The sequence below is a fragment of the Raphanus sativus genome, chromosome 5, assembly GCF_000801105.2.
Source record: "Raphanus sativus cultivar WK10039 chromosome 5, ASM80110v3, whole genome shotgun sequence".
NCBI classification, from domain to species: Eukaryota; Viridiplantae; Streptophyta; class Magnoliopsida; order Brassicales; family Brassicaceae; genus Raphanus; species Raphanus sativus.
In genome coordinates this window covers 24,730,562-24,755,266 of record NC_079515.1, presented here as the reverse complement: position 1 = coordinate 24,755,266, position 24,705 = coordinate 24,730,562, and the positions used below count along the sequence as shown (strand labels likewise).

Below are 24,705 nucleotides of genomic sequence, written 5' to 3'. Positions count from 1 at the left end.
GGGCCCAAATATGGCCCGATAGCTGATTGCTGAACGGTGAAGGATGGAAACAGGCCGCGACTGCCCATCACGAATCGGTACCTAAGAAGAGCTAAATTGAAGAGCCGAAGGCTGAAAGCTAAGGTGATCTTAAGGAGGTCACGACGAAGAGGAAGCTCACGTCACAACCAATAAGAAGCGCAGGACCCGGTCAAAGGGAAGCTGTTGCAGATTCCACCTCAAGCGGAGAGGATCTCGGAGACCAGTTGCAAACAACCTAAAGAAGTCCAAAGCTATAAAAAGAGAAGGTCGAAGACTAAGAAGAGGATCCGATCCAACTCATATTTTACTCAACATTCATCAAACATTCTTATTGTAATTCTTGTAATCTTTATATTCATCAAAGATACATCTTTGTAACCATCCCATTTTATTATATCAATACAAATCGAAGTTCATTCATCAAGTTCTTACGGGATTCAGCCCGCGATAATCTTTCCCTAACCTTTCCTAAACATAAAACCTGATCTAAATCTAGGTGTGAGTTTAATCCCTCACAATTGGCGCCGTCTGTGGGAAGAAACAATCGAATCCCTTACTCTAACTCGAGGATGAACCCTACTGATCAGACAACAACCCCGTCTGACCTTAACCTCCCGATTCAGAGCGATGGCTCACCGAATGACGGAGGCTCTAGTCTCGTAATCACAGAGCCTCAACGTGGCGACCACCGATCTGGGCAACAGCTTCCGGTTGATGCTCGAACGAGCCAAACTACAACCGGAGTTACTAACCCGAGGTCATTAGGTGGAAACACCTCCGAGCTCCCGGTTACCGAGAATCCTCAGCAGCAAGCCATTCCGAATCAAACGGAGGCTCAGCTCTCTGAGATCCGCCAGATGATGTTACAATTAGTAGACCGAGCTCAGGAAAGTGAGCGCACGATGCATCAGCTGGCTGTACGTCAACAACGATTCGAAGAGATAACTAGATCTCTAAACGCAACAACCCAACCACCGCAACGTCAAGCTCCGGGGGTCATCTTCCATGATCGATTAACCGATCCCTCATTTCCCCGAGCACGTTTAAACTTTTCCCCTGATAGCACTGCCCCTGAAGGACGCGGATCTGCTTTCCAGACACCTCATACTGGAACAGTTCCCGTATTCAATCCACCTAACGCCAGTGCTATGGGAAGTAACGTAGCGACAACCAGCTCCACACCCGGTCAGGTCTCTGACAGAAGTAATCAGTTTACCTCCTCCGCCACCTGATCCTAGGTCCGGAGCAGGAATATCCTTCCCATCTGGAGGCAGAGCGTCAGCTTCGGTTTATCAAACTAGAAGCTCGGTCCCGAATGAGGACGGTTATCAAAGGATAAACTCCGATAACCCAAGAAATGTCGAGCGACTTAGCCCACTAACCGCATGGGAAGATGAGCCAACTCGATTCCGTCAGGAACCTACTCATCGGGTACCTGCGAACGATCCAAATATCCTTCCGTTTGAAGGACCTGAAGCTATCCGTAGATATATGGAGAGAACTCACGCGGCTCTCCAGAAATTGGGAGCTCAAGTCCATAAAGCTACGAGTTCAGCTCCCGAAATCGATAGCTTAATCGAAGAAACCCGTGGAACTCCATTCACGGACAGAATTGCCAGCTCTCACATAAGAGATACCCGAAAAATCAGAATTCCTGAGTATGATGGGACCTCCGACCCGAAGGCCTACTTGAGAGCTTTTCGATTGGCAATTGTTAAAGCCCATTTCACTCAGGAAGAATGTGAAGCAGGTTACTGTAGAACATTCGCCGAAAATTTGGTCGGAACAGCCCTTGAGTGGTTCTCCGGCCTCGAGCCAGCCTCGATAGACAACTTTGATCAATTAACCAACGCCTTTATGAAGCAATACTCAACCCATATCCGGAAGCAAGCCTCCGAGGCCGACCTTTGGAAGGTCAGTCAAGGAATGGGAGATTCATTACGAGTCTACATTGAGAAATTCAGGGCAATAAGAACTAAGCTATCGAATCCTAACGACCTAGTCGCCATCGAGGCCCTTAGGAGAGGTCTGTTCTATAGATCGAAATTCTGGTCAGAGTTAACACTCAACGCTCCTCCAACTATCGATGACGCTCTTCATAGAGCCACCAAATATATTACTTTGGAGGAGGAGACAGCTGCACTGGATAAACTCCACAAGAAACCACAGAATCATTCGAAAAGTGACTCCTCCGAGACTAAGGGACCTCATAAAAAGGGTAACCCTCGAAGTAATCAAACTCAGGGAGAACATTCCTACGCAATCGAGGAAGACAAGGAAGAGAAACCTGTTGCAGCTGCAAAAAAACTCCCTGGTCAAAAGGCTTCGATAAAGGCAAACATTGCTCTTATCACGATCGCGAAGGACACTCAACCGAAGAATGTTGGGACCTCCAACGCCAGCTGGCAGCTAAATTCGCAGCCGGAGAAATAAAGGGCGTGGACCTTAAAAAGCCGCCACCTTATCAGAAAAGAGGTTCCAGGGACATTTCCCCGAAACGCGAGAGGTCACCTGAGAAGGAAACCGATTCGCCACCTCCAGTTCCCAAAAAAAGAGTCGACATGATTCTTGGGAAATTCCCCCAAGGAAAAAGTTTACAAGTCGAAGCTCTCTTGAGCAAACCCTCCCATCAATCGAACCCCGACTCGAGGGTGGACTGTATCCTTGGAGGATCAGACATATGTCAAGACTCCGTCAATTCCATTAAGAATCACGTGCGGAAGGCTGTGTCTAACACTGGACCTAAGCCTCCTAATCCTGAATCCAACACTAAGATTTCTTTCTGGGAGAGCGAGACCTCAAACCTTGACAGACCTCACGATGATGCGTTGATCGTCACCCTGAACATCGCAGGATACGAGGTTCCCAAGCTCATGATAGACACAGGAAGCTCTGTCGACCTCATTTTCTATAACACCCTAAAAGGGATGGAAATAGACGACTACGAAATTATTGGCCAAAAAGCTAATCTCGTAGGCTTCTCCGGAGAAACAGCTACCTCATTGGGAACAATCAAGCTCCCAGTCATAGCTGGCGGAATAATGAAAATGACCAACTTAGTAGTCATCGATAGACCTTCCCCGTTCCACGCGATTTTGGGAAGACCTTGGATCCACAAAATGAAGGCAGTAGCCTCAACGTACCATCAGTGCGTAAAATTTCCAACACCCGAAGGGATAGCTACCATACACGGTAGCCAGAAGATATCCAGGATCTGCTATTTGGGAGGATTCGAAATCCACAAAAAATCCCCCAATAGCAATTACAGATCCAGGAAGGTCGCGAAATGCAACAAAATATTCGAGGTCCCCCCAGGAACCTAACCGAAAAAGTTTGCATCGACGACTCAAATCCTGAAAGACAGGTGAGCATCGGGTCCGAGCTACCTCTTGAGACAAAAAAGGAGCTCATCGATTTTTTGAAAAGCAATGTCAAAACCTTTGCGTGGTCCACCAACGACATGAAAGGAATAGATCCGAACGTCACCACCCATAAGCTAAAAGTTGACCCTACTTTCAAACCGATCAAACAGAAGCGTCGTAAGCTAGGTCTCGAAAAGGCTCAAGCTGTTAACGACGAAGTTGACCGACTTACGAAAGCTGGGTCCATTCGAGAGGTACATTACCCCGACTGGTTAGCTAACCCAGTAGTGGTAAAGAAGAAAAACGGGAAGTGGAGAATCTGTGTAGATTTCACAGACCTAAACAAAGCTTGCCCTAAAGACAGCTTCCCGTTACCTCACATCGACCGCCTAGTTGAAGCAACAGCTGGCCATCGACTCCTATCCTTCATGGATGCCTTCTCAGGATATAACCAAATCATGATGGATCCTGAGGACCAGGAGAAAACTGCATTCATAACCGAACGAGGAACCTATTGTTATAAGGTTATGCCATTCGGATTAAAGAACGCAGGAGCTACCTATCAAAGGCTAGTAAATAAGATGTTTGCTGGACAACTTGGAAAAACCATGGAGGTCTATATCGACGACATGCTAGTCAAATCCTCAGCCGGGGAAGATCATATCTCCCATTTAAGGAAATGCTTCGATATCCTGAACAAGTACGATATGAAGCTCAATCCCACTAAATGTACTTTCGGGGTACCCTCAGGCGAGTTCCTAGGCTATCTCGTAACCGAAAGAGGCATTGAAGCCAACCCGCAGCAGATAGCAACCTTCCTAGAAATGCCGTCACCTAAGACGACCAGGGAGGTGCAGAGACTGACTGGACGAATCGCGGCGTTGAATCGATTCATATCCAAGTCTACCGATAAATGTCTCCCATTTTACAAGCTTCTAAGAAATAATAAGAAGTTCTTATGGGACGAGAAATGTGAGGAAGCCTTCAAGCAATTGAAAGCTTACCTCTCCGAACCTCCGATCCTATCTAAACCAGTAGTAGGAGAGCCATTGTACCTATATCTCGCTGTATCAACTGCTGCAGTCAGCGGCGTTCTAGTACGAGAGGAACAAAACGAACAAAGACCTGTCTATTACACCAGTAAAAGTTTGATAGATGCCGAAACCAGGTACCCTGCGATGGAAAAACTAGCTCTAGCAGTCGTAACAGCTGCCAGAAAATTGCGACCTTACTTCCAATCGCATTCGATCATTGTAATGACCTCACAACCATTACGAATGATCTTGCACAGCCCCAGCCAGTCAGGGCGATTGGCTAAATGGGCCATAGAACTCAGCGAATATGATATTGAGTATAGACCTCGAGCAGCAGCGAAAGCTCAGGTCCTCGCTGACTTTATCATCGAATTGACATCCGAGCAGTTAGACTCCGAAATGGAATCTCCGAAGTGGAGCCTATACGTCGACGGAGCCTCATCGAAGCAGGGCTCCGGTATCGGTCTAAGGCTAACTTCTTCAGCAGGAGAAACCATCGAGCAGTCATATAGGCTCGGATTCAGCGCCTCAAACAACGAAGCTGAATACGAAGCACTAATCGCAGGGTTGAAGCTCGCCCTAAGCCTCGGAATCCGAGAGCTAAACGCTTATAGTGATTCACAGCTAGTAGCTAGCCAGTTTCACGGAGAATACGAAACGAGGGACGAAAGAATGGGGGCATATCTCGAAGTCGTCCAGAACCTCACTAGGCAGTTCGACAAATTCGAGCTAACAAGAATCCCACGAGGTGAGAACTCCTCAGCAGATGCATTGGCTGCTTTAGCTTCCACATCAGACCCCCTCGTAAAACGAATCATACCCGTAGAAGGAATCGAGAAACCAAGCATCGACATAGCTACTAAAGCTGAAAAAGAGAGCAAACTAAAAGCGCAACCCGAAGGTACCTGCCCTGAAGCGGTAGCTACCCAGGTTTTCACAACATTTTGGTTTCCAAAAACCAGAATATGCAGCGCAAAAAAGCATACCTCCGGGAACATAATCCAAGTCACGGAAGATATTCTTCGAAATTCAGACTCCTTAGAGCCTGATCTCGAGAATACCCCCGGGGGCACCAACTCAGACCCAGTCATCTGCAGAGTTAAAACCAGAAGCCGTACAGCTCTCCAAAATTCATCTGGAGGTATTCCTCGGAATTCAGACTCCCTGGAGCCCAATCCTACCAACACCTCCGGGGGCACCACGACACCAGGTCCCGAACAGGAACCTCCCTCGTCTCTTCATAACAAAGTTGTAGGAAGAGAGGATTGGAGAATTCCAATCACACAATACATCCTGGAGGGAAAGACTCCACCCAATAAATGGGAGGCTCGAAAGCTCAAAGCATTAAGCGCGAGATATTGCGTAACGGAATCTGTCCTCCTCAAACGAAGCATGTCCGGACCTTACCTAAAATGCGTTCATGGCCTCGTTGCTATGAGACTCATGAAGGAAATGCACGACGGTTCCTGCGGGAACCACTCTGGAGGAAGAGCTTTAGCCATCAGAATCAAAAGACAAGGATATTTCTGGCCTACCATTATTGCAGATTGTGAGGCCTATTCCTCTTCATGCGACAAATGCCAGAGGCATGCACCGATTATACACCAACCTGCGGAAAAGCTGTCTAACATATCCGCCCCTTACCCATTTATGAGATGGTCCATGGATATCGTGGGGCCACTAGTACCATCAGGAAGTGGAAAGAAGAAGCTACGCTTCCTCTTAGTCTTAACGGACTACTTCACGAAATGGATAGAGGCCGAAGCTTTCCAGCAGGTGACCAGGTTCGAGGTCGAGCAATTTGTATGGAAAGATATCGTATGTAGACACGGCGTCCCGTACGAAATCGTAACCGATAATGGAGGACAATTCATATCCCACGATTTCAAAATATTTTGTGACAAATGGAATATCCGCCTGACCTTCTCATCACCTCGCCGACCTCAAGGTAACGGACAAGCGGAGGCTGCTAATAAATCAATACTAGCAAACCTCAAGAAACGCCTCGGAACCCAGAAGGAATTCTGGTCAGAGAAGTTACTTGAAGTACTTTGGGCATGTCGAACCACCCCACGAAAAGCTACAGAAGAAACTCCTTTCTCCTTAGCATATGGGATGGAAGCCGTCGTTCCAGCCGAAACCATTGCTGGTAGCCTACGCCGGGAACTTTGTACATCCAATCCTGCAGCTAATGATCAACTCCTAACCGACAGCCTCGATCTAATCGAGGAAAGGCGGGACCGAGCTTTGATTCGCATTCAGAACTATCAGCAAGCAATGGCACGACAGTACAATTCCAAAGTCAGGCACCGACAGTTCGCTGTTGGAGACCTAGTACTTAGGAAAGTTTTCGAAGGAACCAAAGAACCAAATGCTGGGAAGTTAGGGACCAACTGGGAAGGTCCCTACCAGATCATCCACGTGGTACGACCTGGCGTCTACAAACTCCGAAAGGTGCGAACTGGGGTACCTGAAATCAGATCGTGGAATGCCACGAATCTTAAGAGATATTATCATTAGGTACCTAAAATTCTCGAACTACGTTAGGCTTGATCCCTTGACTGGGTACGTAGGCAACTCCGTCATGAGTGCAGCCCCAACCTCATTTCAACACTTCATTCACTACAATAAAAGGGGGCATATGTCTGACTAAATCACATAGCCCACGCAGCAAACGTATGATCGTTATAATACAGCAAGTGTATGATTACTATGATACCATGTATCCAACTATCAATAAAGAAATCATTTTCGATATCTCAATTCTTTAACAAAACAGGTCTCGACGAACCTGAACCTAAGGTCTTAAAATCCTTCAGACAATATCAGGTCTCGACGAACCTGGACCTAAGGTCTTAAAATCCTTACCAAATCTCCAAGGTCTTAAAATCCTTGACAATTCTCCAAGGTCTTAAAATCCTTATAAATCTTCGAGGTCTTAAAATCCTTCAAAGCAATGTCAGGTCTCGACGAACCTGAACCTAAGGTCTTAAAATCCTTCAGACAATATCAGGTCTCGACGAACCTGGACCTAAGGTCTTAAAATCCTTACCAAATCTCCAAGGTCTTAAAATCCTTGTCAATTCTCCAAGATCTTAAAATCCATATAAATCTTCGAGGTCTTGAAATCCTCATCAAATCACAAAGGTCTTAAAATCCTAAGCAAGTCTCAACGGGCCCAAATATGGCCCGATAGCTGATTGCTGAACGGTGAAGGATGGAAACAGGCCGCGACTGACCCATTATGAATTCGGTACCTAAGAAGAGCTAAATTGAAGCCGAAGGCTGAGAGCTAAGGTGATCGTTAAGGAGGTCACGACAAAGAGGAAGCTCACGTCACAACAATAAGAAGCGCAGGACCCGGTCAAAGGGAAGCTGTTGCAGATTCCACCTCAAGCGGAGAGGATCTCGGAGACCAGTTGCAAACAACCTAAAGAAGTCCAAAGCTATAAAAAGAGAAGGTCGAAGACTAAGAAGAGGATCCGATCCAACTCATATTTTCACTCAACATTCACCAAAACATTCTTATGATAAAACTCTTGTAATCTTTATATTCATCGTGAGATACATCTTCTTGTAACCATCCCAATTTCTATTATATCAATACAAATCGAAGTTCATTCATCAAGTTCTTACGGGATTCAGCCCGCGATAATCTTTCCCTAACCTTTCCTAAACATAAAACCTGATCTAAATCTAGGTGTGAGTTTAATCCCTCACAAACAGGACTCTTCACTTAACCTTGTTACACCATTAGAACATTCACCACCTAATCCTTACAGCACCGCTAGGAATATCCACCTAATCTTGTATCGTCGTTAGGGAAGACTTTCGATACCGACCTTGTTCAACTCCTTTGAGATGAGTGTTACTGCTTTGACGCCTTGTGCTTTTACACTTTGATCTTTCAACCTTCAATTTTGGAATCGATGGATCGCAGTTTCCTTGAAGAATTGACAAGTCTCTTTATCTTTCTTCTTTACCGTTATCGCATTGTTCTCCTGGATGCATCCAAACATAGTAATTAATTTTGAATCCCCACATATATAATATAATTAACTACATATCTATGATCGATTTTTACGTTGAGGTGCCTTCTCACACATGGACACATGTACTCTCTATATTTCATAATAGAAAGATGATTCTTAACGTAAATTAATGCTATAAAAACCAAAAGGTCACGATTGATTGAAATTCACGGGGGACGACAGCGAAGAAAAATTCGGCGCCATTTTCTGATACATGCTACGTGATTTGATGTCGTTTTCAATCTCTCACCATATGGTTACAAATTGAAATTAGTGAGAGACTGTGTGTTTTCCAGTGGTCTTCTAGCGTTAGAAGAAGTCGTGTCTGTTCCGGTCGCAACGAGTGCTCGAGTATGTTAGTGTTCAGTATATCATGTTAGTGATCAGTATAGCTGGGATTATAGTTCAATCGGTCAGAGCATTGCCCTGTCAAGGCGGAAGCTATACATGCTACGTGATTTGATGTCGTTTTCAATCTGTCGTTATGGTCGCTATAGTGATTATTTTCATATTCAGGAGTTCTTAGTCGAATGAAAATGTTATTTTTATTTTTATTGCTTGTTTTTGATCTTTTAACTAAGATAATTTATTTATCAAGAGCACGAGTTTGAGCATTTTCCATATATTTTGATCGTACGTTTTTCTACAGGTGTAGCCAATGTTTTGAAGACCGATCTAGACATTGAACTAGGCGATTTACCGGATCACTAGATCAATGGATTGACCGCGAATGAATCACAAGTTAATAAATAAATAAATTTAATTATATAATAATATATTAGTTATGAAAATAAAAATATAAAAACTAAAGTTGATACTTTCTAAATATTTTTAAAACATAAAATAATAGTTTGGATATATATATATATATATATATATTATTTATGTTTAAAGACATTTAGAAAATACTTAACTTTATTTTTTATATTTTTTATTTCTATTTAACATACAAAATATCAAAAATAGTCTAGATTATTCAAAAAAAATTGTAACTAGTTAAGAGTTATAATATATTAAAAAAAAATCATAAATATTTTATGTCTAATGTGAATAATAAATTAAACTTCAAATCCAAAATAAACAAAAGTAAAACATCATTATAATAAATTGTCAATAACAAAATTAAATTAACACCAAATCACATCAACTAATTTTAGCAAAAAAACACTGAAAAACCTTATTTTTAATTGAAAATTTAGAATATAAAACAGAATCTAAAAACATAACTAAAAAGTTTTTAAAAAATACAAAATTTATCTATTGGTTCAACTAGTGGTTCAATATGTATTGGGTTTCAGGTTTTGGTGGATTTTTGCGGACTTTTAAATTTTGGAATTTTTCACAAAACTCAAACTGGATTTATATTGGGTCACCGGATTTACCGGTTCAACCGCGGATCTGAGTCGGGCTTCAAAACACTAGGTGTAGCCTTATGCTTTTGAGCATTTAGGATACATATGTATTATTTTGGTATATGTTTGGCCCAAAAAAGTATTATTCTGGTATATTTTTACAATTTATAAGGTTGAAAACACGTGAGAAAGTATCTGTAATTAAGTGGTTAAATGATTTTTCAAAAAAAAAAAATTAAGTGGTTAAATGTTCACATCTGCGGTTTTCTCCACCGGAATTTAATCCCACTAAGTTGCGTTCTTCGCATGGTAAGGTTGATTATAGATGGGATCATGTCGATCTAATTGGTGACAAAAAAACATTTAGTGCACGTCTGAAAGTAAACTTCTGAGAAATTTAATAATTTTGAAAAAAAAAAAAAAAAAAAAAAAAAAAAAGTCGAGTAAGTGCATATGAGCCGACCCCCGCGTGAAAGAAACGTTTTCAAGGAATCAGTGATCTACTGAGCACTGATAGCAAGCCTTTCAGTATTTCCATTATTTATCTTCTATATCTCCTAATACGTGTTCAAAAAAGTAACAAAAGAAAAATCTGAACAAAAAAGTGAATTTATTGCTATAACAAAATGGAATTCAGCCAAAGGTTCTTCAATTTTAAAGAAAACAAATTGAACAAGGAAGACAATGATAGTGTTTGAAATGGAGAAGAAAAGCAAATAAATCTAAGGTAAAAACTATAGAAAACAAAACAGAAGAATAGTTATAGAGAGGTGTCGGTGCCGACAGATGAACCGGAGGAACCTGTGAGTCTGTGACCCACTGAAAGAGACTCCTTTGCTTCCGAAGGCACGCAACGCTATACTCAACCCCACACCGTGGATATTTATTAATCATAACCTATGTAGTTCCAGTTATAAAAGTTTTAAAACTGAGAAATAAATGAATTTATGCGTCCACCATTCACGTTAACATTTAATTCAAATGCATCCGAAATACTAAAATAATGTAAACAATTTCATGTGTAGTTAACAAATGTAAGGAAGTGTATTTTACAAAAAATATAACCGGAACTGAGTTGATTTTAAAAATAAGGTATTGTGTTTTACACTGATATATCATCGTTTAATGCATTGAGGATTATTTATATATAGTCTTAGCTCTATGCTTGTATTCTAATCAGTAAAGGTTTAGAGTTTCTTGTGATAGAAGAAGAGATGTTGATTGTTGTTCAAGTATCTATTTCCTCTGATTTTCATACTGCAAAACTTAAAAACTGAATCAACAAGTTTATTTATTCATGTGGATCAGGTAAACAAAGGACCGAACTAGATCCTTCCTATACCTTAGTTTGAGTTGTAAAAACGAGTTGACTTAATAAAGAATGGTAAAAGATACACACAGATTTTACAAAGAAACAAAAATAGAAATATCCTCTGCTCTTGCATTGGTATTGTTTGTTCTTCAGGATGTCTCATCTTTCTTTTACAGATTTTGAAGCATCGAGATAATTGAGCCGACATGTCCCTAGTAACAGTTCTGGTAGTTCCTCTACTGTATTTGCCTGCATAATCAGTTTTAAAAAATCGAAAAATTGTCAAATACATATTGTTCCATAACATTAAGTCTTACAATTCAATAACTTTCAACATGATTAGTTTTTGTTTTACCTGTATCAAGAACGCCATTTCTATAACCAGATTGTTTAGATATCCAAGAACAAGATTAGTTACACCTCTTGCAACAGTTGAAGACCCAACATCAATGTCAAGCTGAAAAAAAAAACATCGTGAATTTTTGTTATCAGATAATACATAAGAGTAACTGTTGTTTATGTTTGAACCTCCAAGTAATTCTTTCCACGGGTGTAACGAACTACAAGTGCCTGACCCACCAAGCAAGCCTTCTTGCCAACACTCTGTTTCACTATCCATGAACCTTGGGAGATGTGAGGGATGAGCTTAAACCGCGAATTGCGATAAGCATCATCACCATTCACAAAACTCTGTAACAAAGGATGATCTTCCAATGGAGTTTTCAGCATATAGTACAAAGCTAGACTATACATGGCTGAACCTGGGGCCTGGTTTAAATATACAATTTCATATTAATTAGTGTTTCTTAACTATCAATGATTCATTAAAATGATAGAAGCTTATCTCAAAGTTACCTGCATGTTTACAATGAAGAAAAACTCTGGACCACCTTTTGCAGCGAACTCCTGAACCACACCACCTAGTCGTCCACCGAGATCATCTTCTCGCTTATCAGAACTTATCCAATCTGCTCCAATCATTTGCATCATTGTATCTGTTGCCTTTACCTATTGTTTGAATAGTACCAAGCATCATTATCAATGTGTTTAAGTTTAACACACACATATGCGTATCTAGAAAATTGATTACCTTTTGTTGGTCTTGTAGATAATTTTCTCCACGAATCAAGAATGTGGAGGGATCCGCGGTAGCCCAACTACAAGGCAGTGTAAGATTTGGATCTTTTTGAAGAGTGGCTCCATAGAAGAATGTGGTATTTTCATCCATGCCAGCCTCTTGTAGATCCATATAGCCTTTCTTGTTAATGGCTAGATCTTGAAGTTTCTTGACAAAACCAGCTGGTGATGGTATCTTGAGCTGAAACACACACACACAACTTTAAAGTTACCTTGATCCACAAGCAAGACAAGAAGTGAGAGAGCCATTGTGTTGAGTAGAAAGTTACCTGAGAGTGTCCTTGTGAAAAGGGAGAGTTATCAATTAAGCTATCAAACTCGTTGGGCTCAGGAACATCGAAAAATTCATCAGAAACATCATTTAAGTCCATCAAACTGTTACGTGCCGAAGAAGGTTTCTCCATATCCTCAGCCTTCACAAGCTCTAGGTCAACCCTTTTGGCTGCTACTTTAGTGTTGATTTTAGACACGCAGGATTTAGTATCCATGAACTCCCCTGAGACGAACTCAGAGAAGCCGAGTCCTTGCTTCGCTTTGAACATTTCGCGTAACGCGGCAAGTCTCTCAACCACACGGATGGTTATGTCTCTTGAAGAAGAAGCCCCCGTGTATAAGTTCCAGCTTCTCCAATCAATAGCTACCATATGCTTCACTAGTGATTGTTTCCCTTTGTTTACCGGAGTCACCACGTAACCACCACCTACGTTCCCATGCAAAAATCATTAAAATACAAAGGATTATGAAGTCAAAAGCTAGAGCTGTGAAGAAAGAAACTTTACTTTTGACACAAGCACGAACATATCCCTTCTTTGGCGGGCACTCCTTGTGATAAACAGAGTGGCAAAGTATCACTGTGATATTCAAGGTTGAGAAGGTTATAAACCACAAAATTTAACAGATAGAAATATTATCAAGAATTTATCTAACCATATGTTCCATCTTCTTCTCTTCTCCAGTAGCGCCGCATCAATAAGTCTCTTCGATTCATTCCCCATGGCAACCAATCACTGTATAACAGGACATTGATTATATCTGTGTGTCCATCAAGATGCTCCACCACGCTACCTTTGTAGAAAGAAAAGTCCCATCTACAAGAAAGTCATGTAAACCCTAAGTCAAAAATAGATTAATCTCTAAACCTAGAGAAAATCAAGGTTTCTTGCCACTCAAGGCATGTATAGTGTTTAATAGACCAATGTGGGTTGGTTAACCTCTGAGATCAAAGTGATAGAGCTTACTCTGATCGTAAAGGACCGAAAGACATTAACGTATTGAAAATATCTTCTGAAGTACCATCTATGACTCCAACTGCCATTATTGCAGGGTGATCATCCCATTGCTGCAAGAGGTTTTATTTACAGAAATTATAGTAAAGATTTACAAATGGAGTAAGTAAACAAGTTTACATTACCTTTCCACGGGAATCCGAGTCGTTAGCTTCTTTGAAGAGTCGTAAACCTGAAAACTCAAAAGCTTGGTAAGGCCGTCGGTTTCTTGCATCACAAGTTCCACAAAAGAAAAACTTATCTTTCCCTACCGTTTTGGCATCCAAATATTTTCCATGGAGAAGGAGAAATGACATCAGGTGCTACTGTTGTTTCAACATTCAATGATGAGTAGTTTGTCCAGTCCACTGAATTTTTGCGGCGTGACCTCCTTGAAACATTGAACTTCACAAGTCCTTTCTCAGCATGAGATACAAATTCGCAATCCGGAAATGGAAACTTCTGAAAACATAATTCAAGTGGTATGTGAGTATCAAATCTTATAATGTATAAGAAAATGTAACAAACCTTTTGGGAAGCATCTTGTAATGATCTGATCCATTTGGCTGCTTCTTCAGGACTACTTGCACCCAACTGTCCAATGTTAAAAAAAAAAAGAGAATGAACCTTCCAAAACAAGAAATGTGAGATGTAAAGACAAGCTACTTCCAAACAAACCTTTAACTGATCCAAATGGTTCGTAGTATTGTAAAGCGTGAAGATGAAAAGGACCTGGAACAACACATGAACCAAAAAGAAACAATCTATAAACTGAGTAATATAGGCTGATAAGTATCCAAGAGTTGGCACCTTTCTATGGAAGCTCTCCCTTCCATTGTCGGTAACCCTAATACAACAGTCTAGAGATGCTCTTCTATCGGGTTCCTATACATAAAAATAAGAACATAAAAGTTAGCTGTTTTTATTTATCATCATTGTTCTCATTTTAGCATCCTCCTTAGATATAAACCCTAATTAGTTCTTCATTTCAATTTTTGCAATTGCATCTACTCTGCGTAAATCTCTTTATACTAAAGAATATAACACATAAACAAAATGTCATATCATGAGGAAATGAGAAAGACAAACCTCGTTTTGATCTGATGGTACTGATCTAAAGCTTTTAAGGTTGTTGTCGAGAAGAACAAAATATCGTTTACGGGAAAACTGAAGACCGAACCGGTTGTGTCGGATGGTATAAAGCCAACCTTCCATTCTTCCGTCAGTTTGAGACATTTCGATTTCTCTACAAAACCCTTTTTAAGTTTTATATAAAACGATTTAAATTCATTTTAAAAAAAAAATCATCATGAATATTTGATTTACCAGGTGAAATGCGAGCTTCTTTTCCCCGTAAACAAATGTATATACTAGATGTCACAAAACGTCTTGTATATCAAATGCTTAACTTGAAGCGATTCTCTGATTCAGCAGAAGCGAAACAGAGAATCTTGATTTGTTTTTCTCTCAATCAAGAGAGAAAAACAAACATAAGTTTTGTTCTTTTCTTGACTTTTATTGCTGCTCCCTCTCGTTTTGGTTATAAACTTTATAAAACTTCACTGGTTAGAAATTACTTGCTATTTGTGAGGAGGCTAAAAAAATGACGCTTCTATGTTCGGGGTTCAAAATTCTATAATTGGTGTTTTCTAATATAGTTATGCCATTGTCTACAAGAAGATTCCAAAAGTCTTTAAACCGTACGATGAATGACCTGCCAGTGCCTACAGTGATCAACACATTCCACATACGGGCTGTCGTCAAAAAAAAAAAACAAAACAAAACGGGCTCAAATCCATAAATTACGCCTAACCCATCAATTTGTTTCATACGGCCCTAACATCACAAGAATCTAAAATATTGAGGTAGAAAGAATCAGTTTTACCTCAAGATCATCTGTTGAAACTGGAAATGGGTTTGAGAAAGTGAAGATCAACGTGCCTGTTAGTTTATGCGGTGAGCCACAAAGCAAGGACCTTGAGATCTTTGAACTTTCTTCTCAGAAGCAGTCTTATACTCACAGCAGGAGTGAGTCAGTTTGCAGTGTTGTCTCTTCTGTTGATTATGTTCCTTCCTTGACAAGTGAGACACAAAGTTTACCAGTGAACCACCAAAGCTACAGTGAGATGTCTCATGAAAGTGAGTGCTCTGTAACAACAATGATGACTTCACATACCATAAAGTTGGTAGAGGATCTCAAAAACGGATCTAAAAAAGAGAAGACTGCTGCTGCAGCTGAGATACGCCATCTCACCATTAACAGCGTTGAGAATCGTGTTCACATTGGGCGTTGCGGTGCTATCACTCCACTGCTGTCACTTCTATACTCGGAAGAGAAGCTAACACAAGAACAAGCAGTCACAGCTCTCCTGAATCTTTCTATTAGTGAAGTAAACAAAGCCATGATCTTGGAAGCTGAAGCTATAGAACCGCTTGTTCACGTTTTGAACACAGAGCCAAGGAGAATGCAGCAGCTACATTGTTCAGTCTGTCTGTTCTGCAAGTCAACAGGAAGAGAATAGGGCAGTCTAACGCGGCGATACAGGGTCTTGTGAGTCTTCTTGGAAAGGGAACGTTTAGAGGAAAGAAAGATGCTGCTTCTACTTTGTTTGATCTCTCTATAACTCATGAGAACAAGACTCATATTGTGCAAGCTAAGGCGGTTAAGCATCTTGTGGAGATGTTAGATCCGGATTTGGAGATGATTGATAAAGCAGTTGCTCTTCTTGCAAATCTTTCTGGAGTTGGAGAAAGGCGTCAAGTGATTGTGAGGGAAGGTGGGGTGCTGTTGCTTGTTGAGACGGCTGATACAGTGTCTCAGAGAGGGAAAGAGAATGCAGCTTCAGTGCTGCTTCAGTTGTGTCTGAACAGTCCTAAGTTTTGCACTTTGGTCTTGCAAGAAGGTGTATACCTCCGCTTGTTGCCTTGTCTCAGTCTGGTACACAGAGAGCAAAAGAGAAGGTAAAAGACTATATATAACAAAACCAAGTCTAGTTTCTTGTTGTGGTTAGATATCTGAATAGTGTTGTTCTTTGCAGGCACATCAACTACTCAGCCACTTCAGGAACCAGCGAGATGCAAGGATGAAGAAAGGTAGATCATGATCATCAAGAAACGGAGCTGCATTGTTCCCTTTGGGAGATTTATTTTGTTAAGCTAGTAGAACCTTTTTTCTCTCTTTCTTTTTGCCAGGAAGATAGCTGGAGAATAGTGTATTCTCTTCTCTTTCCTGCTTGTATTGGGTTCTTGTTATGTGTGTGTGTGTATGTTAATGCTGGTGTGTAGTAGTTACATATGAGTGCAACTTGTGAGATTCTGAGTATATAGGGAATCAAGTTTTTACTACAATCACACATTTGCATAGATTTCGTCCAATATTTTGCTTACATTTGCTTGTTTCTTTACTGACAAAAACTAGAGAGTCCTCTCAATGTGTAAGCTTCCCAGTTTCACTATTAGTATATAAGCACTGGATTGATGTCAATATTGGTTCTTAACCTTGGCTTTGGTTGTGAAGCAAAAGAGACCAAGGGCTGAATCAGTCTATGATGTGCTTAACTAACCAGTAACATGGCCTTTGACCGACGCAGATCTAAGCCATTAGAACACAGGGTCCAAACTCATGGCAGTGCATCACCAGCCGAACCGAACTGAATTTTTTGGTTTTTCGGTTTCCAGTTTTGAGTTTGGTTTAGTTCGGAAAGCTTTTGAAAATATTTTAGTTTTCAGTTCGGCTTATAAAACAGAAAACCGAAATTATCCGAAATTAACTGAGATACTCAGACCAAATTAACCAAACAACTTAAAAATAACTGAAGTTTTTTGAAAATTATACCAAAATCTAACTGAAAAATCAGTTATTTTCGGAAATAAAGTTTGAAACCAAAACCGAAACAAACCGCTTTTGTTTTTAGTTTACTTCGGTAAGATTGTGATTGAACCGAGATACCTGAAAATATCCGACCCGAATAAACGGAATCCGCAGACTAATTATAACATTATGAGTATTTGGGCCGATGTATCAAGAAAGAGGCCAAACAGGTGGTGAATAGAGACATAAGAAGGGTGTAGTGATCACGTTAAGACTTACCTGTCCACCAATCTGTCACTCTTTATTTTACACCATTTCTTTATTGTTATTTATTCTTCTTCTTATATAATTCAAGTCACTCTCCTTCTCTCTCGCTTTCTCTCTCTCTTTCTCTTTCTCTCTCTCAGAACTTACACACGATCCAATGACGACGAGCAACAACGTGAGCGGATGTTTTGGAGACACGAAGCTGACCAAAGTGTTTGTAGGAGGATTGGCTTGGGACACTAACAAAGAAGCAATGCATGATCATTTCATCAAGTACGGTGATATCTTGGAGGCAGTCATCATCTCCGACAAACTCACTCGCCGTTCCAAAGGCTACGGCTTTGTATGTTCCTCTTCTTGATTTATCTCACTTTAGTTTCTCTTCTTCTTAAATTCTTGTTTTGGTGAAGGTGACTTTCAAAGATGCTGAAGCCGCGAAGAAGGCTTGTGAAGACTCGACTCCTATCATCAATGGCCGCCGTGCCAACTGCAATCTTGCCTCCCTCGGTGGCCGCCTTCGTAGATCTCCCACCGTGGCCTCTCCTCGACAAGGTTTGTTCTCATCTAAATTTTATTATATAAAACTTTCTTTGTTTAATTATAACCTGAGGATCACATGCCAAAATTCAAACAAAGCCTTAATAACATGTAGAAGAGTTGCCATGTAACTTTTACAAAAAAAAAAAAAAAAAAAAAGAGTTGCCATGTAAGACATCTAGACTGATCAATGATTGTAGTGTAAGTATATAACTTAATTATATAAACGTAAATACATTGGTTATAACGTCATATAGGAAATTTTCTAAGCGGGTAATCGTTAAGGGCATATAGTACCGTGCATGTGTTGATCTAATGCTTGTCATTTGCAATTTGGCAATCAAAAAAAAATTGGCAGAAAATATGATTTTCAAGTACTATTTAGGTATACTCCCTATACTTATAGTATATCACAATGGTCAAAAGTACTAAAGAGGAAAGTTTTGATCTAGGCAGGCTTGTTCATTCAAACTCAGCAAGGTTAGAAACATTCCAAGGATTGAGTATTGATGTGAATGGAATCGAAACATCACTAACTGATATATGCATTACCATTTGAACTTTTTAGGAACCATCTAGTTTTTCATAGTTGATCTTAACATTATTGTTAATATATGATGTTTTGAGATGTGAAGGATCTAAGCACGTGGGTAGGCCCACGTCTGGACATGTAGGTAATAATCAAGCTCAATGGTACTACCCTGCGGGATTCACGCACCAGCAACATCAACTTCAACAGCAAAACCATCATCAGACCGTTCCTTTCTATGGGTAAACTAGCTATTCTAATAAGTTCTACCGTCTAAACTTCTTCCAAATGTACTTGTGTTTGATTTTGTTTTGTAACACTTTTTTGAAACACATACTTGTATGTTGATTAGCTCACTTTTGGTATTAAATAAAAGGTACCCTCCCTCCTATGTCGTCCCGAACATGACCTTCAATCAAGTAAGTCTTGTGAAAGAAAATAGTCTTGTGGTTTCTAATCAAAAACTAGTATATGCTTGAACTATGATTTTCCATACACTTATAACTTTCTGTGTGTATGATGTTTCTTAATGAACAGAAAGTTGGATACGTTGGAGGTGCCTATATGAACGGGTACTATGCACATCCGCAACCACAATCGCTACCGCTACCGCTACCGCTGCCACAGCCACAATATTACCACCACCATCACATGTATAGTGGAGGACGAGTAATGGTTGGGGCAAGCCCGATGATGCCTCTCTACACTGTCTACCCTAATCATCAATCTCACGCCATCGGTTTTCCTCAACCCCCTTATATGAAACCCATATCAGGTATTGTTCGTCACTTTATTCTAACCATATATTTGGATAAGTATAAGTATTATTTTATTAAAACCCGCAACAATGTCTTGTTGGAAAAAGGTATTGTAGATTTAGAATGTGTCATAGTACGTAAATAGCGGTTCAATTATTATCCATCGTCATTTGTAATTTTCCATCCATCTTTTAGTATATTTGCACAAAATGGATCAGATGAGACATACACACACATGCATACACAATTTTTTTTCTTTTTCTGCTAAATACACGCATACACAAGTCACGTTATTTGATATGTCAGCCGTGGCCTCATGTGCCCATGATGTGGTATCACATGGATCAACCATCCTCAGCTAGCTAGGCTCTGCTTTTTCACGTGGTGCCTTGATGTAGCACGTGTGTCTGTAATAATTTAGCTGGATCCTGTTTCTTATGAGTTCATAAATAACAAAAGGCCTCTTACATGCAAGATCTTCGTGTGTCGGAAAATATATCAAACTGACATTATAAATATCTACTTTTGACTGTTGGATAGGTACAGTTGGAGGAGGAGGAGATAGCATAATAAAGAAGGCCATAAGTTGATGGGCTACACAACAAGTTGTTGACCATACGATTCAGCTCAAGATTATTCATTTTCTCCAACTCATAATGTTTAATTTTTACTATAGACAAATCATTGTTGAATTAATTCCTTTACATTTCATAATCTATTCATTAAAGCTATCTACTAGAGTTTCTTTTAAAATAATTAAGGTCACTCTAAACGTCTACTTATATTAATTGGGTTTAGCTTAGTACCGTCCCTTTTGTCTTTTCGGTCTGGGCATTTAGTCCTCCGGTCGGGTGCGAACCGGTTCCTCTTGGATCCGAGTCCTTTGAGTCCTATAGATTTAGACCCAATGAATATTTATAGATTTTTCCGGTTTGGTTTAGATCAATTCTTCTCGGATCCAGATTGGTTCGGTCGTATAACTAAAATACATATAAAATATTTGTAATTTTTGGGTGTTTTCGGATCCGGATCTGAATCGGATATTAAAAACCACGAAATATCCAAACTCCATCAAATTTACTCAAACTATATAATATATATCTAAAATTTTATAAAATAACTTAAAATAAACATTTTTAAATTCTAAATTTTACATTTAAAACTTTATATTACTTGAAAATGCTAAAAAATGTTTAAAAAATATTTTAACTAAATCATAAAATAAGATATAGAAAATAGGACATAAAAATTCTAGTTTTAGATTTTCATATTTTTAAGTCGAATATGAATCTGTTTTTATCGGATCCTAGTTTATTGGGATCGGTTCTATTTGGGTTCTAGTCTATTCGAATCTCTCGGTTTTGGTTCCTTCGAGTAAAAGAGTTTTAGATCCATTAATATTTTTGTAAACTTTTGGTTTGGTTTTGGATTAGATATTTTTGGATCGGTTCTGGTTTGGATTTATGGGTAAGGGTAAAATGTCCGGGTCCTTTTCTTCGCATTGAGTTCATTTAAGATATCTAATAGTGTGTTACAACCAAGTGCATACTATTCGAACTGGAGAAAACTAAGCGAAGTGCAGAAAACATGAACGTTGTATCTGAATTTGCTGCTGGCTTTTCTTATATATTTCCAGAACTCAAAAGCTATAAAAGAGGTAGACCATCCAATTCAAATGCAGGAGGAACCGAAGCGTTTGAGTTAGAGAAACTGGACTACAGGGTGATCCGTAATGCTCGAATGCTTACATAATATAGCCCACTGGGTTGAAGGTTAAAGTGCTCAAAGTGATGAGAGCATGTCTTTGAATGTTGTATTTCTTCTAAGAAATTCGACGATCTGAGTCTGCACTCAAACAGTGGTTGATTTTGTGTTTCAGGTGACAATAATGGGCAAGCCTGAGGCATCACAAGAGAAGTAAACGATGAAGTGGTTCAAATGGAATCTGGAGGTTCTTGTTTGTTGTGTGTTTATTACCTTCTAGGTAGCGAGGTTTAGTCTGTAATATGTAAATTCTAGAGACCAGAGTTCTTAGTTATGTATGTGTGATTGTACTGGCTCAATTTTTTTCTTTTCTTGTTCTTAATGTTGATAACATTTGATTTGTTGTTATTAAAATCACAAGTGAGATTAGGTCAGGGCATAATAACCGAACCCGATCACCCGAACCGAACCCAGTCCGATAAAACCGGTTCGGGTCGGGTTCGGATCTTGAAAAATACCCAAATGGTCGCTTAATTTTGGTATAATTGGTTTCGGGTCGGGTCGGTTATATACCATGCACCCGATCGGGTTAATGGGTTATCCGATTAAATGATGCCCTAACACTAAGATATCTATCTTTCTTCCCCTTTTCGATTTCGGCTGCTCTGCTCCTCGAGATATTCTGAAGAATATCTCACCATTAACTACCGAAAGATCTTGATTCACCTAAATCCCATTAACCTTTCCTAATCATGATCCTCTCCGATTTCTATTCGGTTCTACCATATCGAAAATTCGAAAAACTAAAATCTATCCCTTATAAAAGAAATGTCAATTGCTCGAAATGGAGATACAAAATCACCGAAATTTCTTACCTCAACTGTCAAGAAATCACACAGAGGTGATAATACTCATCTTCCTTGTTCTATTGTTCTCGATTAATGGGTCTTTAGTTTTGGGTTTGTCTTTCGGGGTTGTCGGGTTTGTCGGGTTTGTCTCGTTCCAGTTCAGTTTGTCGTTTTCTTTTGTCGATAGAATGGTGTCTTAAGTCAAGGGCGTGTTGAAGTTTCAAGGGGTTGTCGGGTTCTTCTTACATTTCAGTTTCAAATTTTGTTGGGTTTGAAACATGTTGAACTGCTAGTGTGGTTCTGAAGTGTTGGTTATAGGGTTTGTCAATAACAGTTGGTTGATGTTATCTTGTGTTTGCTCTTGTAGGTGTTTAAGTTGATGAACTGTTAGTTATCAATTCCCATTTTAGTATTCTTTTAAGACCGTATTAAAATATTGTACTACTCTCTAGAGCATTTGTTTTGTTGTATCCGTTTGTTGAATCATTTTTGTAGATGTTTTGTTTGCAAGCTGATTCTTTGAATTTGTCATTTGCAGATAGATTCATCATCGTCCAAGATCCCACAAGACAATGGAGCTGAGTCATCTGACAAAGGAACTGAGGTTGGGTATGAAGATAGGCGTGGGAAGAGGAAGGAAACAGAGACCCCATGTGAAGAAACCTCTCAGGCGAAGAAGTTTAAAAAGGTTGTTGTGCCAAGGTCTGATGTTTGGAACCATTACACAAGAACAAAGCAGAGCCGTGACAGGTGCATTTGCCACTACTGCCAAAAGGTTTTTTCTTGTGCAACCAAATCAGGCACTTCCAATCTCCAGAAGCACCTGGTCATCTGCAAAGAGTACCAGGCACACTTAATCAGCAAAGGAAAGACTCAAACTGCCATCGATGATGAAGGGGGTTTGAAGCCATCAAAGGTACCTGAGAAAGTTGTCAGAGAAGCTACGAATGAGCTAATGGTGTTAGCTGAGTTGCCTCTGTCTTTCGTAGACAGTACAGGATGGAAGTATTTCTGCAATAAGGTAAAACATTTAATTGTACATTATTTCTCTGTTTTATGAAACTAATTTTTTTTTTATATTTTCTTGAAGGTCAATCTTTACAAACCTCACTCAAGGCAAACTGCCACTAGAGACATTGTGGAGATGTTCCTGAAGAAGAAAGATGCATTGAAGAAATGGTTGTACACAAACCAACAAAGAGTCTCTCTCACTACTGATATTTGGGTGTCTCAAGTGACAGGTAAGGTTCTTTCTGTTCTGAAAAGTGAAAACAATCTCGTTTTTTATTTATACTAATGTCATTGTTTTTTTTTTCTTTTTGCAGGTGCAAGTTACATGGTTGTAACTGCACATTTTGTTGACCCGACTTGGCTGCTGAAGAAGATCATCCTTGGTTTCAAATTGGTCATGGATCATAAAGGTCAGACCATTTCCCAAGTTCTTTTAGAGTGCTTAGCAGATTGGGGAATTGAGAAATTGTTTTGCATTACGGTAGACAATGCCACTGCAAACACCTCTGCTCTTAGGCGTTTCCATAGTCAGTTTAGGTCAGTCGCGCCTGATGCTTTGGTCTTAGATGGTAACTTTCTTCACATGAGGTGTTGTGCACACATTATTAACATGATAGCTAGGGAGGGTCTAGGTGATTTAGGCAAACATGTGTTGGCAATCCGCAATGCAGTCCAGTATGTTCGATCTTCCACCAACAGGTTGAACGCCTTTGACCAAAGGGTTACTAGTGGAAAGATGACACGAGGAAGTCTCCCGATGGATGTTAAGACTCGGTGGAATTCAACATTTCTCATGTTATCAAGAGCCTTGCAGTGTAGAGTGGCGTTTGATAGGATGGAAGCAGAGGATAGACTCTACAATGATTACTTCTTAGAAGTAGAAAATGGTGTTAAGAGGTGTGGACCGCCTGGTCTTACCGACTGGAATGTTGTGGAGAAGCTTAGGAGGTTCCTGGTCATCTTTTATAATAGCACTTTAGTTGTCTCAGCTTCCTCAAAGGTGAACTCCTACAAGTGCTATGGTGAGATTGTGACCATTGAGAGGAATCTCAATGCATTGGCTTGCAACTTAGACCCGGATTTGAAGTTGAAAGCTGAAGACATGCTGGAGAAGTTCTTGAAATATTGGGATGGTATGAAGAATGTGAACAAGATGTTGATTCTTGCAGCAGTGATCGATCCCAGGAAGAAGATGACTTACCCAAGCTTCTGTTTTGAGAAACTGTATGGAAAAGACAGTACATAAGCCAAAGAAATGAGCGACTCTGTGCTTGATCTCCTTACAAGCATGTTTAACGAGTATGCTAGCCGGTTCAAAGGGGCTAGTACTGAATCATCTCAGGGGAAGCAGCCTGAATCTCAGGGTGTTCGAGAGAGTCAAGATCATTTGGACAGGCTAAAGTTGGTTGTTGAAGACTTTGGGTATTTGAGAATGGATTTTGAGTACAAGAATCTTGTTGCTGATTCAGGAAATGAGCCAAGGGATGAGCTGGACATGTATTTAAAGGAACCTGTGGAGAATCAGAAGCTTATGATGGGATTCGAGTTTGACATATTCGGTTGGTGGAAGGTCCACAAAATCAAATTTCTTGTGCTGGCAGAGATGGCAAGGGACTTACTTGCAATGCATGTATCAAATCTTTGTGCTTCTGTTGTTAGTGAAAATAATATATATGTATTAAAGTGCTTCGCTGACTTGAGTTTACTTGTGATGTAGGTTTCATCA

General features: G+C 40.0%; 3 protein-coding genes across 5 annotated transcripts; 2 read left to right on the top strand and 1 right to left on the bottom strand.

Moving 5' to 3' along the window:
* Nucleotides 1–11,071: 11,071 nt before the first annotated feature.
* Nucleotides 11,072–15,006, bottom strand: LOC108860555 (protein ENHANCED DISEASE RESISTANCE 2). The gene is made up of 17 exons (XM_018634421.2): nt 15,001–15,006; nt 14,924–14,936; nt 14,604–14,770; nt 14,325–14,399; nt 14,193–14,246; nt 14,043–14,108; nt 13,787–13,976; nt 13,661–13,707; nt 13,488–13,588; nt 13,177–13,337; nt 13,029–13,100; nt 12,519–12,949; nt 12,203–12,430; nt 11,968–12,120; nt 11,641–11,880; nt 11,468–11,569; nt 11,072–11,361 (listed from the first exon to the last, which is right to left on the bottom strand). The coding sequence occupies exons 1-17, from the start codon at nt 15,004–15,006 to the stop codon at nt 11,272–11,274; spliced, it is 2,196 nt and encodes a 731-aa protein (XP_018489923.2). The 3' UTR covers nt 11,072–11,271.
* Nucleotides 15,007–15,219: 213 nt separating this feature from the next.
* LOC108858584 (U-box domain-containing protein 3) lies at nt 15,220–16,618 on the top strand. Its single transcript, XM_056985800.1, is given in 5 exon segments — nt 15,220–15,273; nt 15,380–15,962; nt 15,965–16,417; nt 16,420–16,475; nt 16,553–16,618. Coding segments are annotated over 5 exon segments (1,212 nt in total).
* A 1,050-nt stretch (nt 16,619–17,668) lies between these two features.
* Nucleotides 17,669–20,149, top strand: LOC108835370 (probable RNA-binding protein ARP1). 3 transcript variants are annotated; one of them, XM_018608631.2, is made up of 6 exons: nt 17,672–17,935; nt 18,003–18,144; nt 18,765–18,900; nt 19,035–19,077; nt 19,196–19,433; nt 19,963–20,149. In XM_018608631.2, the coding sequence occupies exons 1-6, from the start codon at nt 17,750–17,752 to the stop codon at nt 20,004–20,006; spliced, it is 789 nt and encodes a 262-aa protein (XP_018464133.2). In that variant the 5' UTR covers nt 17,672–17,749; the 3' UTR covers nt 20,007–20,149. The 3 variants fall into 3 exon arrangements, with proteins under 3 accessions (XP_056866169.1, XP_018464133.2, XP_018464132.2); XM_018608630.2 differs by having other exon boundaries at nt 19,957–20,149; XM_057010189.1 differs by lacking the exon at nt 19,963–20,149 and having other exon boundaries at nt 17,669–17,935; nt 19,196–19,610.
* The last annotated feature ends 4,556 nt before the right edge of the window (nt 20,150–24,705 follow it).